Source organism: Odocoileus virginianus, chromosome 1 (genome assembly GCF_023699985.2).
Source record: "Odocoileus virginianus isolate 20LAN1187 ecotype Illinois chromosome 1, Ovbor_1.2, whole genome shotgun sequence".
In the NCBI taxonomy this organism is placed as follows: Eukaryota; Metazoa; Chordata; class Mammalia; order Artiodactyla; family Cervidae; genus Odocoileus; species Odocoileus virginianus.
The window spans coordinates 106,750,349-106,769,644 of record NC_069674.1 but is presented as its reverse complement, the minus strand read 5'-3'; the positions used below and the strand labels follow the sequence as shown (position 1 = coordinate 106,769,644).

The 19,296-nt window shown below is 45.9% G+C and overlaps 1 protein-coding gene across 1 annotated transcript in view; it reads left to right on the top strand.

The window, feature by feature from the left end:
* COBL (cordon-bleu WH2 repeat protein) overlaps positions 1-19,296 on the top strand; it is a 277,317-nt gene that overhangs the window by 90,530 nt on the left and 167,491 nt on the right. Inside the window, 2 exon segments of the mRNA XM_070472080.1 lie at positions 9,717-9,927; positions 12,212-12,440. Of these exon segments, the coding sequence (XP_070328181.1) occupies positions 9,717-9,927; positions 12,212-12,440 (440 nt within the window).

Genomic DNA, 19,296 nt, shown 5'->3' with positions numbered 1-19,296 from the left:
AAGCACAAACTGGAATCAAGATTACTGGGAGAAATATCAATAACCTCAGGTGTGCAGATGACACCACCCTTATGGCAGAAAGCGAAAAAGAGCTAAAAAGCCTCTTGATGAAAGTGAAAGAAGAGAGTGAAAAAGCTGGCGTAAAGCTCAACATTCAGAAAACTAAGATCATGGCATCTGGTCCCATCATTTCATGACAAATAGATGGCGAAGCAGTGTCAGACTTTCTTTTCTTGGGCTCCAAAATCACTGCAAATGGTGACTGCAGCCATGAAATTAAAAGACGCTTTCTCCTTGGAAGGAAAGTTATGACCAACCTAGATAGGATATTTAAAAGGAGAGACATTACTTGGCCAACAAAGGTCCGTCTAGTCAAGGCCATGGTTTTTCCAGTAGTCATGTATGGATGTGAGAGTTGGACTGTGAAGAAAGCTGAGTGCCGAAGAATTGATGCTTTTGAGCTGTGGTGTTGGAGAAGACTCTTGAGAGTCCCTTAGACAGCAAGGAGATCCAACCAGTCCATCCCAAAGGAGATCAGCATGGGTGTTCATTGGAAGGATTGATGTCGAAGCTGAAGCTCCAATATTTTGGCCACCTGATGTGAAGAACTGACTCGTTTGAAAAGACCCTAATGCTGGGAAAGATTGAAGGTGGGAGGAGAAGGGGACGACAGAGGATGAGATGGTTGGATGGCATCACCGACTCAATGGTCATGAGTTTGAGTAGGCTCCGGGAGTTGGTGATGGACAGGGAGGCCTGGCGTGCTGTGATTCATGGGGTCACAAAGAGTCAGACACAACTGAGTGACTAAACTGAACTGAATTTTATCAGTGAATGTATTAGGGTTTACTCACCATTCTTATATTAATATTTGGGCTCAATTTCTAGTTCTATTTTAGCAAGTCCCTTTATTGAACTATGATTAACCTATAAAAGTTGCCACATTGAATGTGTACAGCTTAATGAGTTTGTGAATAAGTGTACACATGTGAAACCATGACTTCTATCAGTCTAGTCACATATTTTCTTTAAGAAAATGGACTCACAGATCCTGTCTTAAAGTACACACAGGTCTGGTTTTACAAATGCACAAGGAGAGATAGAACATCTGCTTGAAAACTAAAAACACTATTTTGAAAAGTGTTTTCAAACTGAACATGTTCTTCATATTCAACATGAATTCACATGAATATGAATTCTTCATATTCAACATATTCTTTTATCTTTAGTTTTCATTTTCTTCCAAAGTAGAAGTTATCATGGTGCCATTTTGCAATGCAGCTATGAGAGCGGGTTCAGCCGTAGAGATCAAGTATTAAAATAGATTTCTCTTTTCTGAGTAGTAAATACTTATCCCTTCCCTAGGTTTCCTACAGCAGCCTGTGGGCTCCCTTAGCAGCTTGTAACTTGCTGACGCTGCAGCTTCTTGCTGCAGGAATTGGTTTTATATGTCCTACTCTTTAATAATGTAAGAGTGGGCCAAAGTCACATCCTGACCCGCACTGAAACCAGATCTCCTAGTTGTTTATCAGTTGTGATTTCTCTCTTCCATTTTATCAGAGAACATGCCCACCTTTTGGCAGGATAAGCAAGTCATTTATAATTTATAGTTAGTACCTTAACCACACCATTTCCAAACATGGAAGATTCTCACAAGGAAAGCACATTAGTACATGAAGTCTGGTATATTCTGCATATGGCAGTGATTTTTCTTTCTCTTTTTTTAAAGTTTCCTTTGGACTTAAAAACACAATTCCCAGTCTGTTCTTAGATGAGACGTGGGAACAGGTGTTCTGGAACTTTCTTAAGGAAGACGCTCTGGTGGGTGCCCTTTTAGGAAGGGTGCTGCCAGCACTGCTCAGGGTCCCTGTGAGGAGAATGCTGGTTCCCTCACTCTAATTGGAAGAGAAATAGAAGGTCTTTGAAAGGACAATGCCCTTAGGCAAAAGGGAGCTTCATGAATGGTGTGAAGCATTCACGGGTCGGGGCTGTGTCATCCTGACGCGGTCAGCTAACTCGCGTGCAGTTGGCATGCGTGCCCCCGGGGCCTGGACAGGAGAAGGCAGCGTTCTCTTCTCGGAGTCCAGGAAGCCTCTCCCGGTGTTCAGTGCTGCGATTCTGCTGCTGTGGGCTGTCAGACCCCTTTTGTAATAGCCAAGTTTACAGCTCTGCATGGATTTGCAGGTCCCAGGCCTTGTCAACAGCACAAGGACCCCGTGGCAGAGGAATTATCCTCAGTGCCTCTTCTGGAGGGAGCTTGCCTGCTCCCAGGTGAAGGGGAGGAGCAGTGAGCCCAGCCTGGTCTTCCTCCTTCACTGGCCCGGCAAAGTGCGGGCCATGCCCCTGCAGGGGAGGGCAGGAGCTGGCCTCTCTTCAGCACCAGGACGTGAGAAGATGAAGCTGGGAAGGGCAGTTTGGACGCAGGGGACTCTGCCAGAAGAACATTTTCCATGTAGCAGGCTAACAGTCAGGTTTGGTTTACTTTGATTTACATTTTTACCTAAAGAATACCCTTTTTAAAAAAGACTTTATTTTTCAGAGCAGTTTTAAGTTCACAGCAAAATTGAGAGGAAGGCAGTGATACTTCTCACACTCCCCGTGCCCCTGTCCCGACTTCCTCCACCATCACAACTCTCACCAGAGTGGTGCATCTCTTCTAACTAATGAACCAGCACGCACACATCATTTCCCCTGAAGTCCATCGTTTACACCAGGGTTCACGCTCCTTGTTGTATATTCTGTGGGTCTGGACAAATGTATCATGACATGTGTCCACCATTGTAGTAGGATACAGAGTATTTTCACTGCCTTAAAAATCCTCCCGGAGAAAATTCCTGGGACATAAATCTTTATGTGACGTTAACAGGAGGTGAATCTTTTCGAACATATAATATATTTGATTATCCTGGTCCTGATTCACCATTTCTAGTGACTGCCTCCCAAATCTTTCTGCCTTATTAAGTCATTGCTTGTTTGAGCTAAATCTAAGAGAAGTTTAAAAAAAAAACACACAATCATTCTGGTGATGCAGAATGTCATCAAGAGTTTCCAATTACTACTAAGTTTCTTTATGAGAATCTTTCCTACAAGAAAATAGCCTGGTTAAGGGGCTGATCATAAACTCTCAACTCCTTGCTTATCCTGTGAAAAGGTGAGGGTATTCTGTGCTGAAGCCATGATTTAATCTTTCATAGAAGATGCTATTACTGTTTTGAATTTGGTGCTAAACCAACCATCCTAAGAGACAGGCTCCTTTTGTGGGAGACTGAACAGACTGGGATCCAAACAGACTGAAAAAATGAAAATGATCATTTATTGATTATTGAACTCTTCGCTTTCATGAGACACTGGGAAGAGGACATCCCAGCAAACAGAAGGAAATAAATAGCATTTGCAAAAGGACTAGTTTGTGTAAGAAGGGGAAAGTTAAGTGTTGCTGGAACCTAGATTGAGAAAGGGAGATGCGTAGACCTGGACTCAAGGGCCGGCCAGCTTCTAGGAGTCTGCTGGCCTGGCTATCCTGTGGCTCCACGTGCCACTGACAAGATGACATGTGCCACTGAGTACACACAGGTCCACTCCAGTGCTGGGGAGGTCAGGAGAAAGCTGGTGCATCAAAACATAATTTTAACTTACATGTAGGAAACAGTAGTTGTGCCTTAAAGGTAGCATGCAAATTTCACATGTATTTTTTTTTGAAGAAGTATAGCCAATTAACAATGTTGTAATAGTTTCAGGGGGACAGTAAAGGGACTCAGTCATACAAATACATGTATCTGTTCTCCCCCAAATCACATGCATTTTAAAAATAAACACTAACGGGCAACTTTAAAGATACCTGGGCTGTGTCCCAGGTCCCCCAGCGGGCTGGTTGACTCAACTACTGAGTGAGAGACAGAAAAAAACCTGCTCCCATGTGACCTGGACACAGGAAGCTCTAGATTCCCAAGCCACATGACTGCCAAGATAGAGGTTAATGATACCGAGGTTGCAGTTAAGAAAAACATAAGTTTTCATGATCGGAACCCAACCAGAATGCACCCCTTATTGAGATCACCCATCCACGCCTGTCCAGGTACTATCTCATGACATCCTGTTCATCAGGATAACTGTCAGGCTCCCAGCTTCTGAAATCTCCCTGCAGGTCAAGGTGTTCCAACCAGCAGTATATTTTAAACAGTTCTACAAGTTGAATGCCTTTGGAGCAGGTAGGCCCCTCCAGTTGGCATACAGCCCCACTCCTTCTTGTCACATACTCAGGCCCTCTGTAGGCTGGGGCAGCTGCCTGGCTTCTGGTGACATTTAGGTTTTGTGAGGATGGGACCAGCACTCAGATTTGGCTCCATCATCCTGACGGCCAGGCTTCTGACTTGTACCTGGGGTGCAAGCACTCCTGGTCATTTTACTGCAGGCTTGTAAATCAGCAGTGGCCACAGGACTGGAAAAGGTCAGTTTTCATTCCAAGCCCAAAGAAAGGCAATGCCAAAGAATGCTCAAACTACCCCACAATTGCACTCATCTCACACGCTAGCAAAGTGATGCTCAAAATTCTCCAAGCTATGCTTTAACAGTATGTGAACTGAGAACTTGCAGATATTCAAGTGGGATTTTGAAAGGGCAGAGGAATTAGAGACGAAATTGGCAACATCCACTGGATCATAGAAAAAGCAAGAGAATCCCAGAAAAACATCTACTTCTGCTTTATTCACTACGCTAAAGCCTTTGTGTGAATCACAGCACACTGGAAAATTCTTAAAGAGATGGGAATACCATACCACCTTACTACTGCCTCCTGAGAAACCTGTATGCAGGTCAGGAAGCAACAGTTAAAACTGGACAGGGAACCAACAGACGGTTCCAAGTAGGAAAAGGAGTACGTCAAGGCTGTATATTGTCACCCTGCTTATTTAACTTATATGCAGAGTACATCATGAGAATTGCTGGGCTGGATGAATCACATGCTGGAATCAAGATTGCCAGGAGAAATATCAATAACCTTAGATATGCAGATGACACCACCCTTATGGCAGAAAGTGAAGAAGAGCTAAAGAGTCTCTTGATGAAAGTGAAAGAGAATAGTGAAAAAGTTGGCTTAAAGCTCAACATTCAGAAAACTAAGATCATAGCATCTGGTCCCATCACTTCATGGGAAATAGTTGGGGAAACAGTGGCTGACTTTATTTTTCGGGGCTCCAAAATCACTGCAGATGGTGCAGTCATGAAATTAAAGGTGCTTACTCCTTGGAAGAAACGTTATGACCAACCTAGGCAGCATTAAAAAGCAAAGACATTACTTTTGTCAACAAAGATCCATCTAGTCAAGGCTGTGGTTTTTTCACTAGTCATGTATGGATGTGAGAGTTGGATTATAAAGAAAGCTGAGCACTGAGGAATTGATGATTTTGAACTGTGGTGTTGGAGAAGACTCTTGAGAGTCCCTTGGACTGCAAGGAGATCCAACCAGTACATCCTAAAAGAGATCAGTCCTGGGTGTTCTTCTGAAGGACTGATGCTGGAGCTGAAACTCCAATACTTTGGCCACCTGATGTGAAGAACTGACTGATTGGAAAAGACCCTGATGCTGGAAAAATTGAAGGCAGAAGGAGAAGGGGATGACAGAGGATGAGATGGTTGGATGGTATCACCGACTCAATGGACATGGGTTAGGGTGGACTCTGGGAGTTGGTGATGGACAGGGAGGCCTGGCATGCTGCGATTCATGGGGTCACAAAGAGTCAGACATGACTGAGCGACTGAACTGAACTGAGCTAGTCTTCCCTTGAACTTGGAACTTAAGATGACAGAGATGGGAGCAGAGCCCCTGATCATGGTATCTGTCTTTGTCTTGGTTCAGGCTGCCTTGCACAACATCACAGACAGGGCAGCCTGAACCACAGACATTGATTCCACACAACCTACAGGCTGAAAGCACAGGCTCAAGATGGTGGTGACTGTGGGTGATGTCATCCTGAGTGGATGATGTCATCCTCTTCCTGGTCACAGGCGGCCTCCTTTCTCCTCTGTGCTCACACAGCCCCCTCGTGGGTTTGCAGGGATAGCAAACTCTCAATGTCCCATCTTCTAATGGCACGAATCCTGTCACATTAGCACCCACTCTTATGACCTCATTTAACCCTGATTGCATCCTTAGAGGTCCCATGTCCAGATACAGTCATACTGGGATTTGAGGAATCAGTGTGAATATGGGGGGACATAATTTTATTTATAGGCTCATTTATACAGCGTGACCATGAGACCAAGGGATGTGCTTGGGGTTCTTAGCGATGATCGTCTATTCAGCTTTCTTAATTCACCTGACTCTTGACTTGACCCTCTGGGATCAAGTTTTGACCCTCTGAGTACTAGTTTTCTTGTTTGTAAGACTGCAGAAACTTTAGTGAGCAGTCCCTCAAGCACACTACTTTAAAAGAGTGTATCTTGGCCTGGGTCAGAGATAGCTCTGAGCGGTGGTGAGAATAATTGTAGGCCAAGTCTCGAGTCCTTCCACTAAACCACTCTGCACAGGGCTGGGGGCGGACATGCCCGACCCCTCATCAAAGGGCAGCAGGTCAGAGGTGGTGCCAGTCCTCAGGTGGGAGGCGTAGCAGGGAGGCCGGCTCAGGAGGCGATGAGCGTGCAGGAGGAACCAGGCTGCCTCCTCCAGTCTCCGGGAAGTCCTCTCCAAGGCCCAGTGAAGGGCACACAGGGGGCCTGGCTAGAAGCTCTCGTCCTCTGCACGTTGAGGTCTGGTACATGCAGATCTGCAGGGACCAGGCAACTTGGTTCCTCCGTGACCACGGCCGGGCACAGCTGCGGTGCTGCGGTATCTTCTTCCTTCCGGGTCTTTCTCCAGGAGCACCAGAGACCCTGAAAGGCCTGGCTAGCTATTTGGAGTTTGGGGACCTTAAATGCCAGTCAACAGCCACTTTCACAGTGCACAAGATGCACCCCATTTTCTGAGGACACTGTCCATTAAAGTGTGGGGTAGAAAGTGGTAACTCAGATCACACTTTACATGAGCCTGGGGAGGAATCACCTGAGTGGGAGGCCCTCCAGGAAATGTGAGAAGAACTGATGCTTTTGGACCCATGTCCTCGTGTTCACCCCTATACTATGCATCCAGCTCCTTAAATGCAACCCAGATCAGTCTGCATTAGGCTGCAACGTCTGTCCGAGAGTCACAGAAAAAGGCCTGCAGAACAGAGGGCTCTCCCAAGTCTGAGCTCCTCTCATGCCCCAAACCTCCTCACTTTCCTGCAGAAACCCTCAGTCCTGGTCTGGGTCCCAGCCCTCGGAAGCAATGCTGTGACCCCTTGGCTGATCAAGTTGAATTGGTGATGGGCTCTGTGCTCTTGAGACAATTTCAGCACATGCCTTGAACAGGGTGTGGTGTTGCTGAATTTTATGATTATGGTCTTTCTTTCTTTTTCTCTTTTTTTTTTTTTTTTTGCTTCCCCCTTCACTAAATTTAATGATAAATTTGAGGAAACAGGTCTCCAGCACATAGAGTTTTCTGCTTGGGAATCCCTTCCCTCCCCTCCCCCACAGGCGTTTTGTCGAGAATTCCTTCCACCCTCGCGTGCTGGCAACATCCCTGCAGCTCCGTCAGCAAGGATGACTGAACAGCAAGAGCAGCTGGGTGGGTGCTGACCCCCTGATTGTGGAGAAGCCGGCCCACCAGTGGGGATGGGCGCACCCAGTTCTTCATCCAGAAACCGAATGCTGCCGCACTCTCCTGCCAGCACATGCCAGGAGAAGTCCTAGATTCTGTTGTTACTAGAAGGGTTCATGCTCTGTGATGGAGAAGCCCCAGAGTGGGTCTGCCTCCTTTCAGGTCAAATTCGTTGTTTCAAACATGTTACCAATTAGTGGATTCGAATAGCAGAAGGTTACCTTAGTCGCTTTGGTGCTCTTTGTGGCTTATGGTCTAAGATTAATTCGACTTTTCTTTGAAAATTTACCCATATTGGTTTATTTGGTGGCAGTAGACTGTGGGTGAGGGCTTTCCTGGTGACTCAGATGGTAAAGAATCAGCCTGCAATGCAAGAGACCTGGGTCAGAAAGATGCCCTGAAGAAGGGAATGGCTACCTAATCCAGTATTCTTGCCTGAAGAATTCCGTGGACAGAGAAGCCTGGCAAGCTACAGGCCATGGGCTGCAAAGACTCAGACTCGACTGAGTAACTCAGCACAGCATCACAGCCAACTGTGAGTGTAGTTGAGAGAGGTGAAGTGACAGTTGGCATCTTATGGGACCAGGCTGCCAACCCTACCTCCACTTCCCTCATAAAAACCAGGGGAGGGTGGTCCCCAGCCCCCAGGATGCTGAGAATGAGAGGGAACAGTGTCATCTGCACAGAATGGCTCCGGGCTATGGTGGACACATGGAACATGGTAACAATAATAGGTCATTATTATAGCATCCTTACAAGTCTCTTTTCCATGCTGACTTTTCCATGGAAGTCACTTTTTCATGGACTTTAGTGTCTTGAAGTCTCTGGTGATGTCACTCTCTGTTTTGATGCATTAAGCTTATGAGAAGATGATGATTTCTTTTCTGAGGCTGAGGGAAGCCAAGCTGGCAGCATCACTAGCCAGCATGCCCATCTTCATGGCCCCTGTGAGGGTTAGTGCTGCCCTGGCCCCACCAAGTGCCCTTTCAGAGTCCTGGGAACCAGTGCGGTGCTGAGTCTCCTAAGTGTGACTCCGGGTCTCCTGGTTAGAGCATAGGCTGTTACCTAACCACCTCCTGGACAGTAGGTGGGGGTAAGTATTGTCATGGCTGTTAAATGTTTTGTGTCAACAAGAACAGTATTGATATTTCAGTAAGTGAACGGGACATAGGGCACTTTGAAGCTTTGCCTGTGGTGTCAATGTTCAGTTCCATAGCCCTCGAGGTTAGTGATGACCAGATGGTGGCTGGCTGATGCCACTCTGGTGTACCATGAGTCCCAAGTCTGAACACTCCTGCGTGCCAGATATCCGGAAAGCTCCACTACGACCTGAAATAATTGCTATGCCAATTCCTGGTTAAGAAATAGATCAGAAGACAAGACCTACACTTCTGTGAGGGGTTTATGCCCCACTGCTCAGGAAATGTGTAGGAAAAAAGAGGTCAGCTTGAAATATAAAAGCATTCTGCCAGCTTAATATGAATGATGGAAATGAAATTTCACATTCTTTGGGACAATCCACTCTTTTTTAGCTCCCTTAGTAAATAATGATCTGTGGTAGGGGACATTATAAAAGTTTTTGACATTTCAATAAGGTAATTTTCATTTTCTTTGTCTTTAAAAAGCATAGTTTCTAGCTATAAAGAAAGCCATTGTCTTCTTCAACTTAAAACTTTGCTGTTTAAGATACACTATGTTTGCAAAGAATGAAAATTTTATACCTTGTGTCCAGAAGTTAATATCATCTGTGCTGATCTTACAGGATTGTGGTCAATTTACTCATGGGCTTAACTAGAAATGCAACTATTTTTCCAGCTATTCTGATTTTGATGGTGTTTTCAGTACTGTGATTTCTTAGTGTTGACTGTATTAAGATATCTCTGTACAGTCATGAATGAGGAATTAACCAGCAGCTGTTTTCTTTCTTCATAAGGATGACCAATTTGCTCCTCTACCCACCAGTGCATTAGTCCTGACCTCTCTCAACCAGCAGAAGGGAGAGTGCAGACATTCCCCATGACCATGGTCTGTTTCTCTCTTCCAGCCACGCAATGATGGACCTACTGGTTGAACTTTGCCTTCAGAACCACCTGAATCCTTCCAACCATGCCCTGGAGATCCGGTCTTCAGAAACCCAACAGCCTTTGAATTTTAAGCCAAATACTTTAGTTGGGACCTTGAATGTGCACACCGTATTTCTGAAAGAAAAAGTTCCTGAAGCGAAGGTTAAGCCTGTTCCCCCTAAGGTGCCTGAGGTCAGTAGCACGGGAGCCCGTGTGTCACATGAGGATGTGTGCAGCTCCCTGGGGCCCGGGGTACTGCAGGTGGAGAGGAGGGGCCGCTGGAGTCCCTCCTGTCTAAGTTACACACGCCACGGCTGAGGCTTCCACTTGCATGGCAGGCAAAGTTAGGCCCTAAATGGAGTTTTAGGAGACCTAAGTTCACAGCTTTGAATAATGCGCATTGTGTAACACTGCTCCTTTAGATGTCAAAAAAAAAGGACCCACTCTAGAGCAGAACCACCCATCAAAGCTTTCTGCAAAGATGGAAATGGTCTATAATTCTGCTCCCTGCAAGCCAACAGCCCCTGATTACATATAGCCACTGAGCATGTGAAATGTAGCTAGTGTGATCAAAAAACTGAGCTTTGCATTCCTTAAATTTAATTGAAATAGCACAAATAGCCAATGTCTACCATACTGGACTAGTCCTAAAGGTTCCAGTAGAGTTCTGGAGGCCTTCCTGTCCATAGCAGAGATTGGAATATGTAGAAGATTCTAAGATCTTCTCCAAGAAAGGAAATAGAAGGGGATTCCCTTTTGAAAATTTGATGTTAGAAATACTTATTCCTTGTACTTGGAGAATATTTTAAGCATAGGTTTCAGGCTTTTGCGTATTGATTAAAGATAACTTCATCTGCTTACTGTAATTTTTAATAAGGCTTTTATCCTTTATCTCCAATGAAAAACAATGCTATTTCATTCTTTTAGATTATTGAACTATCTCCTAAATTTCCTTATTTTTAAACATGGTACACTTTGGCCAACAGGTCATGTCTTCTAGGTTTAGATAATTAATAACTTTTAATTGGTGCCATCGCTAGGTGGCTCAGTGGCAAAGAATCTGGCTGCCAATGCAGGAGACACAGGAAACTCAGACTCAATCCTTGGGTCAGGAAGATCCCCCGGAGAAGGAAATGGCAACCCACTCCAGTATTCTTGCCTGGAAAATTCCGTTGACAGAGGAACCTGGCAGGCTATCGTCCACGGGGCTGCAGAGTCAGACATGACTGAGCGTGCACACACACACACGCATATTCTGAGTTTCCCCTAATTCTTCAATTAAAATCAATATTCGAGGAAATTCCTTTTATATTCTGTGGCTTTTCTTACGTTCCTGAACCCTAGCTGCAAATTCCAGGTGCAGGTGAGCCCGGGGTTATATAGGAGTTCAATTTGAGAAGCATGGAAAAGATTCATGGTTCCATCTTTCCTTCTAAAATTCATTAAACCCCGGCCTCAGATCGGAAGGGAGTGTGAGACCTGTGTCATTCAGTCGGTACTCCTCAGGACTTTAGAACCATGTGGTGACCAGTAAAGACCAAACAGAAGCTGACTCTGCGTGAACCGCAGCCTGCTACAGCTTTTGATAGGCCACTCGATCTGTAGACACTTACGATCGGCTTTAGTCAAACTGACTTTTCTCTTTCTGATTATAGTATCTATCAATATTGTTATATGCCTAATATATTTATACATCTCTATTTTTCTAGCTTAAATATGTGTGTGCAGTGCATATTTATGAAAATTGATTTATATATTAACATTATAATATATATGAATATATTTATGTGGGTATTTTAGCTTCTTAAGTGAATATTTGATATTGCAACCCCATAGACTATATCACTCCAGGCTTCTCTGTCCATGGAATTCTCCAGGCAAGAATACTGGAGTTCGTAGGTATTCCTTTCTCCAGAGGATCTTCCCAACCCAGGGGTCAAACCAAGGTCTCATGCATTGTAGGCAGATTCTTTACCATCTAAGCCTATATATTTTTCTAGCTTAAATATATATGTGTAGTGTATATATATGTCAACATGATACTAGATAGGAGTATATTTATCTGGGCATTTTAGCTTCTTTAACAAAAATTTGATGTTTTGTGATTTTTTTTCCCTTATCTTGGATTGTTCACCATAGGTCCAAACTATTTCCCTTTAGAAAATATATTAGTGCCTTGTGCTCGGGTCTGTTTAGAATCCATGAAAGACAATACGTGTGTTAGATTCCAAACTGGGATCCTCTCTGCTGCCCATTTCCCCCTTTCATTCACAGTTTGTTCATTAGCAAAAGAGACGGGAAGGTCAATTTATTGTTCTAGACATTTACCATTCCCTCTTCAACCTGCTGTTTTCCCCCACAACCCAGTGACTTTTGGAAGACCTGGACCCACAGGAAATGTTGCCCTGCTCCACTGTAGTGTAAGCAGAGCTGTGGGAAGATGTGCTCATGGAATTCTGCCTGCTGTGTTTTCCAGAAAACGGTGCGTCTAGTGGTGAATTACCTGCGCACGCAGAAGGCGGTGGTGCGCGTGAGCCCCGACGTGCCCCTGCAAAGCCTCCTGCCGGTCATCTGCGCCAAGTGTGAGGTCAGCCCAGAGCACGTGGTGCTCCTCGCGGACAGTGTGGCCGGCGAGGAACTGGAGCTCTCCAAGTCCCTGAGCGAGCTGGGGATACAGGAGCTGTACGCCTGGGACAACAAGCGAGGTGAGGCCTCCTTGGGTCTTCGATGCGGTACCACTGACGCCCTGCCCGTGTGCCCTCACACAGAGCGATGCAGACGCACGTTTGCAGGCATCTCCAATTTGGTCCAAACCAGAGCGGGAGTGGGTGGGAGGTAAAATACACAGACTGTAATTATACCTCTTTCCCGCAGTAGTGCGCGCTCAGCTGCTTGTCATGTCCGACTCTCTGAGACCCTATGGACTGTGACTCAGCAGGCTCCTCTGTCCATGGGATTCTCCAGGCAAGAGTACTGGAGTGCGTTGCCATTTCCTTCTCCATTCTCCCCAGCAGTGAGCATACCCATTACCCCTTGTCTCCTGTGAGCTTCCATGAGATATGTAGAAAGGGGAAAGATGAGAATACTAGGGCTTTTGTTCTCAAAGAACTTCTCAGAAACCACATGTGAACCTTGTTCTCCTGGATTTTCTTTTCAGTTGCCATTAAATACTCCCAAGTCTCATGCATTGCTCATGATCGAGACCAGTTGCAAAATTCCTTCTCACTCGCTCGCTCAGTCACTTCAGCCGTGTCTGACTTTTTGCCTCCCCATGGGCTGTAGCCATTCTGGCTCCTCTGTCCATGGAATTCTCCAGGCAAGAGTACTGGAGTGGGTAGCCATTCCCTTCTCTAGCGGATCCTCCCAACCCAGGGATCGAACCCAGGTCTCCTACATTGCAGGCTGATTCTTTACCATCTGAGCCGCCAGGGAAGCCCATCTTGGGAGATGTAGGACCTAATACCTGGGAAAAGCATATAAAACCAATCTCTGCAGTAAGGAGTGGGCCCAGCGAGACTGTGGTCTTCCGGGAACATGGGTGAGGCAGCAAGAGGGGAACTCCCCCAAGGCTCAAGCTCCCTTGTCTGATACCCATGCAGGACCGGACACACTGCCGCACCAGGAGAAATAGCTACCCCAACCCCCAACCCCCTCTTCTCTGCCTTGGGCACCCTCCCAAGGCCTTGCCCTGTGACCCTGGCAGCCTTCCCAGAAAATAAAGGAGCATCTCCTGGCTTTGGGGGGGGGGGGGTGCTGCTCCTGGGGCCAACATCCCTTTTGTCTGGACCGTAGTGTGCCCTGTGGGCCGTGAAATATTTGATTAGCATCCTCGCCATATGCTTCCCTCCCGCCCTCCTGGCAGTCAGACATCTGAGTAGAGAAGAGAACATTCCTCTCCATGAGGAGCCCTTTCCTTTGCTCATCTGGGGTTTCACCATCTCCCAGCCAGCAGCTGCTTGGGGAAGGGTGACAGTCGTGGGCCGGAGATGTGTCCCAGGCAAGGCCTGCTCTGCCCTGGAAATCCTGGTGGTGGCAGCTGGAGAAGACAGAGGCTTTGCTGCCACCTGCTGCCAGGATGGTGTTTAGCAGCCAGGCGGTGGCAGGATTCTGGGGGATCAAGGTCGGTGATAGCTGCAGGCCTTGTCAGGTGCTGCTGGGGTCAAGAAGCCTGTCTTCACTCTCTGTTGCCTGCCTTTTCCAGTTCTTCTGACCAAAACGAAGTCGGAGCCTTCCCTGAGCTGTCGAGGTACCGTCAGCCCAGCGCTGCCCTGCCAGACTGCACTTTGCATGGCTCTGGGCTGAGACAGTGGTGCATGGAGTGACTTGAGGGGAGGCAGGGTGACATGCTGGGGGCACCTGGCCAGGCTGAACTGAGGCTGTGACTTGGTTTCTTGACTCCCTGGTTGGCTAAGAGAACAATGTTCCCTGCGTGAGGATTTGCTGTGTGGTTCTGATTGGTGAGAAAAGAAGGATGTCATTGTAGAAAATGGGCCTTTCATGAACACAGAATTTGAGTGCAGAGCAGACGTGGTCCATGCACAAGAGGCACTGTACCCTTCTTGCCTGGCCTTACGTGCCCTCAGGGTCTGTCCTGCCCACTGCAGAAATTGGGGCAGTGTGGATTGTGAAATCTGACCTTTTCTGTCATAGACAAATATGGAAGTGATTAGTCCAGATTTTGCATTCATTTCTTATAAATTGTATATACTTTATGTATTATATTTATTATAAATAGATATATATTATATTTAATAATACATATATACATATGCATGAACATATTTACATAGACATGTAGGCACACACACATATTGAGATTTATATAAACCTTTTGGACTATACACACATATACTCCAAGACGATCATTAAAATTACGAGTGTTCATATTTTGCAGAAATTTCTGTCCACGTTTGTTAAAGTGTTTAACAATAAACTTTACTTCTAGAAAAAGATAATGCAAAAAATCCCTTGGCTTTGGTCTGGAGCCACAGTCCGGGTGTCATGAGTGAGAGCACTATGGCCTCAGCCACCCTTCATATTCCTCATGTTACCTCCTCCATCATACGCTGCCAATTAATGCTGCAAATAGAGGGAATCTCTTTTAAGAAACACCATACACATCTCTCCAGAGAAGACATGGATGGCCAACAGGCACATGACAATATGTTCCACATCAGGAATTGTTAGAGAAATGCAAATCAAAACTGATCAGAATGGCCATAGTTTAAAAGTCTACAAATAAGAAACGCTGGAGATGTGGAGAGAAAGGAACCACCAGCACTGTTGGCAGGAAGGTATTGGATTGGCCAAAAAGTCGTTCTGGTTTGTTTTCTGTAACATCTTATGGAAAAATTGAAATGAACTCTTTGGCCAACCCAATAAATTGGTGCAACCACTATGGAGAACAGTCTATAGATTCCTTGAAGAACTAAAACATTGCCATATGATCCTACGGTCCCACTCCTGGACCTATACCTGGAAAAGACAAAAACTTAATTCAAAAAGATGCTTGCATCCCAGTGTTCATAGGAGCAGTATTTATTTTAGCCAAGACATGGAAACAACCCAAAGGTTCATTAACCTTTGAATGGATAAAGAAGATATGGTAACAATGGAATATTACTCAGCCATAACAAGAATGAAATGCCATTTGCAGCAACGTGGATGAATTTGGAGATTACCTTACTAAGTGAAGTAAGGCAGACAAAGACAAGTATCATATGATGTCGCTTATATGTGAAACCTAAAAAAAAATGATAGAAATGAACTTATTTACAAAGCATAAATAGCCTCAGAAACATAGAGAATAAACTTACAGTTACCAAAGAGGAAAGTGGGGGAGGGATAAATTAGGAGTTTAGAGTTAACATATACACACTACTGTATATAAAATAGCAACAAGGATATACTGGATAGCACAGGGAAGTATAATCAATATTTGTAATAACCTATAATGGAAAACAATCTGAAAAGAGTGTGTATGTATACATGTATCTCTCTACAGAGATAACTGAATCACTTTGCTTTACACATGAAACTAGCACAGTATTGTAAATCAACTGTAGTCCAATCAGAAAAAGCAGCACCATGAATAGATAGTTGTTTTGAACAGAAAGTACCTATATATGAAGGCTTTGTCAGTTCTGAGTGATTGATGTTGGTATACCATCTAGCTGCAAGTGTGGAAAAGCTGGATTAGAGCTATTACAACTGTTCTTTTTTGGCCCCATACCTGGTGGTCCTGTGATGAGGATGGGCCCTTACAAACGTGTTGTTTTCATGCAGTGCAGACCTGGTTCCCCTTGCTGATGGCTGTTCTGTTTCCACATCTGGAAGAGTGGATGTTTCAGATGAGCTAGTCCTCAGGGGTCCCTGCTGCTTGCTCCATCCCTCTGCATCCCTCAGCTCACCTGTATCACCTTCTAAATCATTCTGATGTTTCCAAAGAGTATGTGCTTTAAGGATGAAGTATGTCCTCCCCACACTTGCATTCATATTTAAGTCTTAGTAAATGAGAATACATCAAAATAAAATAAATTCCACAGTCAAATTGTTATACACTTAGAATGATGGATTCAGGCTCCTGGGTGATGAGGATTTTCCCCAGGCCTGGCAGGGCACCGCGTGGAGCTTTGGCTGATGGGAACACTGTCAGGAGAGCCAAATGCTCCCACTCTGTTCTCCATATCACCCTTCCCCCAGTGCCTGCCCGTCGCACACCTCACCGGAGGCTCCATCAGTCCAGAGGCACCGAGATTAGACAGTCTGCCTGCGGCTCAGCTCAGAGCCAGACAGCTGGGGGCTGCAGTCTCTGGGGCCCCGAGGGGCGGCGCTGTGCCGGGGTGGCCAGAGCCTCTGTCCTGGGGCTGGTGACCCGCCGCTGCCCCCTCCAGGGAGAGAAATGAGAGGCTCTGTTTTGACCCGGTCTATGGTGGTGAGGTTGGCGTAACAGCCTGTGTGCCTGTGATGTGTTCTTTCTCGCTCAACTCGCAGGCGCTCATATCCTGCACTTTGCACATCCGGTCACAGAGCAGTCAATTCTAGAAACAACCTAGATGGGTGGTCTTGGGAGGGAGGTGGGAGGCAAGTTCACGTGGGAGGGGACATGGGTAAACCTATGACTGATTCATGTTGGTCTTTGATAGAAACCGAGTGGTTTCTGTCAGTTCTGTAGAGCAGTTACCTTTCAATTAAAAATAAACAAATTTAAACACACACACACACACACACACACACACACACACACGTTGGTGCATACTGTTGTTCACATATAGTTTTACTCTGTACTACAGAATATTTTACTATAGGCTCTGTGCCTAACAAAGGGTTTGATGCAATTAACTGTGAACCCCATGTGGACATGCATATTGGGGAAATGCATGCCTCACCATTGAAGCCGGTATCCTTGCTGGTTTGGTTGTCGTGTGGTGTGAGGCTGCTGATGGGCTGGGCTGGAGCCACATGCATGCAGCTGAGAGGCCTGACCCTTGTGAATAAGATGGGAGCCTTTGCCACTAACAGAATGCAGGGATCCAGGGGCTTGGTTTTTGCTTCTTTGTGAAGACGGTATTGTGTAGATGCATGTTACAGGGGCACTGACTTCCATGTCAGCCTTCTCTAGTTGGAATATGGAATTCTGGGTTAGCAGATGTTCATTGATGTTTACCTGGCTCGGGTTGGTATCTTGGTGGCAGAGTTTGTGAAATCCAGTCCTCATGCTGCCAGTGGACTGGCGGCCTATCCTTCAGCACTTGGCGGTGGTATGGAGTAGTTCATTTTTCGGTTCTCCTGCATCACCTCAATGTCTTCTCCTCTGGCCGTATCTGTGTCTTGGAAGAAAAGAACAGATGAGTTGATGACAAGGGCTGGAGTGGCCTTCAGAGTGTCAGCAGATCAGTGGATAATGGTCATAGAGGTCGTGGTGGCACTGAGTGTGCCAGGGTCAGTCTGCAGATGAGTGTACTGGGCCCAGAGTATGCCTGCAACAGCGCCCTTATGTGCACATGAGTATACTGGGCCCAGAGCAGGCCCAGAAACAGCGCCCTTAACTGCAGATGAGTAAACTGGGGCCAGAGCAGGCCCACACTGCAGCACTCTTAACTCCCCTAGCTCTCAAGTGCAGTCCCCACAGCTTACGCACCCAAGGTGAGGGTGCTTTTTGAGTGCAGGGCGCTGGGCCCCACCCCAGAGTTCCCCATGTTTGGGCCTCTTTGGCCCCAGGCCCCAGGGATGCTGCTGCGGGTGGTGCCGCCTCACCCTGGAGACCACAGCTCGTGACTCTGTCCTCAGCTCCCTCCTGGGTTCCAGTGTCCTTACCTAGAACCTGAGCGTGCCCATTCTTGCTTGACAAATTCCAATGAAGAAAACTCCAGGAAAAGGAGAAGATGGAGTGTTTAGAAGTCAAGAATAAAAAAGCATAATAGAGGAAAAACGGGCCCCTAGAGAATGAAGTGAAAATGGAAAATATCCTGGTTGATAAAGAGGAAGGAAAACCCGGGGCCCTGGGTCATATGGGGGCCTGATGTGGCTGTCTCAGACGTCCCCGGGTAAACCAGCACTGTCCCTCCAAGTTCTGGAAACCGGTGGGTCCTCCGAGCAGGGGAGCTGTTGATGTAGTTTATTTAGCTTGCCTCTTTGACCACCACCCTCATAATTCCTAAAGCAGGTGTTCTGCACAGATGTCTCAGTCACGAGAGCTCTGCTGTGCAGTCTGATGGTCACAGCCAGCTGTGGTCGGCAGGCACCTGACTTGTGGCCAGTCTAAGCTGGGAGCACTGTGCCACGCACACTGCGTTCTGAAGGCTTAGTACCAAAATGAATATGACAGCACATTAATAATTACACATGGATTATGTGATGGAATGATAATATTTTAGATCTCTTGGGTTAAGTAAGAGATGGAAAAATTAATTTCACCTGGTTCTTTGTGATGCATCCACTAGAGAATCTAAAATTACTTATATCATCCCTTTGTTTTTCTGTACACAGTATTGCCCTAAAACTTTTGGATTTCTTGTTTTTGTTTTTTTTTTTAAATACCAAAGGTTGTCAAAACACCCAACTGGAGGTTTTGAGGTGGCTCAAAATGCTTTGAAAGAAATAGTTGATGGTTTTATGTTGATTGCAGCCATGAAATTAAAAGACGCTTACTCCTTGGAAGGAAAGTTATGAACAACCTAGACAGCATATTAAAAAACAGAGACATTACATTGCCAACAAAGGTCTGTCTAGTCAAGGCTATGGTTTTACCAGTGGTCATGTATGGATGTGAGAGTTGGACTATAAAGAAAGCTGAGCGCGGAAGAATTAATGCTTTTGAATTGTGGTGTTGGAGAAGACTGTTAAGAGTCCCTTGGACTGCAAGGAGATCCAACCAGTCCATCCTAAAGGAGATCAGTCCTGGGTGTTCATTGGAAGGACTGATGCTGAAGCTGAAACTCCAGTACTTTGGCCACCTCATGCGAAGAGTTGACTCATTGGAAAAGACCCTGATGCTGGGAGGGATTGGGGACAGGAGAAGGGGACGACAGAGGATGAGATGGCTGGATGGCATCACCGACT